This window comes from Chiloscyllium punctatum, chromosome 34 (genome assembly GCF_047496795.1).
Source record: "Chiloscyllium punctatum isolate Juve2018m chromosome 34, sChiPun1.3, whole genome shotgun sequence".
NCBI classification, from domain to species: Eukaryota; Metazoa; Chordata; class Chondrichthyes; order Orectolobiformes; family Hemiscylliidae; genus Chiloscyllium; species Chiloscyllium punctatum.
In genome coordinates this window covers 62831279-62832101 of record NC_092772.1, presented here as the reverse complement: position 1 = coordinate 62832101, position 823 = coordinate 62831279, and the positions used below count along the sequence as shown (strand labels likewise).

The window sequence follows — 823 nt, the reverse complement described above, 5'->3', positions numbered from 1 at the left end:
AATAGGGCTCGGCCGACGTCCTGATGGACTTGGCGCTGACGTAGTGCACCCAGTTGGCCACGTCGTAGACACTGGCGCGACGGAAGGCCAGGGGGGAGTTGGGCGCCGAGCTGCCGCTGGCGTAGATGACGTAGCGCTGGCTGAGGATCACCTTTGACTGGGTCAGGAGGCGTACGAACCTCTCCCTCTCCACCTCCGACAGGGTGGAGATGTCCCGGCGGGTGACGACGCGCCTGGCCTGGCACCCTGCCCCCTGCCAGCCGTAGGCGCACTCCCCGCAGTCGGCGCCCCCAAAGTTCCCCCGGCACACGCACAGCTGCCTGAAGAAGAAGGTGGGCCACCAAAGACGGAAGTCCCGCGAGTTGCGCTGCTCCCTCTCCCGCTCCCCCCGCTCCTGCGGGGTCTCGCGCGTGATGTCCTGGCACCTCCCCCGCCCCGAGACTGATCCGCACGGCGAGCCGTCGCCCCAGAAGGGGGGGCAGCACTCCCCGCTCTCCACGTGAGCCGGGCTTCCGCACTGGATGGGAATCTGTGCCCGGGCCGTGCCCAGGATCAGCAGCACGCACGCCAGCTCCAGCCCGGGAAGAGACATGGCCCGGAATTCTCTGGCCCGTTGACGTCCAGTGAGTGGTCACTGTGTCCTTGCTGCCCATGTCTGCCGATTTATACTAGACTCGCTCAGGGCCACGTGCCCATGGCTCGGAGCAGCGAACCGAGATTACGATCACAGGAGATAAACATCAAGGAAGGGCCGGCCTTGGCCCAGCCACATCCTGTTTGGATCCCAGACAGAAGCTCACACTCTCTCCAAACCCTCGACTGC

General features: G+C 65.7%; 1 protein-coding gene across 1 annotated transcript in view; it reads right to left on the bottom strand.

Moving 5' to 3' along the window:
• LOC140458978 (autism susceptibility gene 2 protein homolog) overlaps nucleotides 1–592 on the bottom strand; it is a 34670-nt gene extending 34078 nt beyond the window's left edge. The window contains exon 1 of the mRNA XM_072553716.1: nucleotides 41–592. Coding sequence (XP_072409817.1) covers nucleotides 41–592 — 552 coding nt within the window. The remainder of the gene's footprint in view (nucleotides 1–40) is intronic.
• Nucleotides 593–823: the final 231 nt, after the last annotated feature.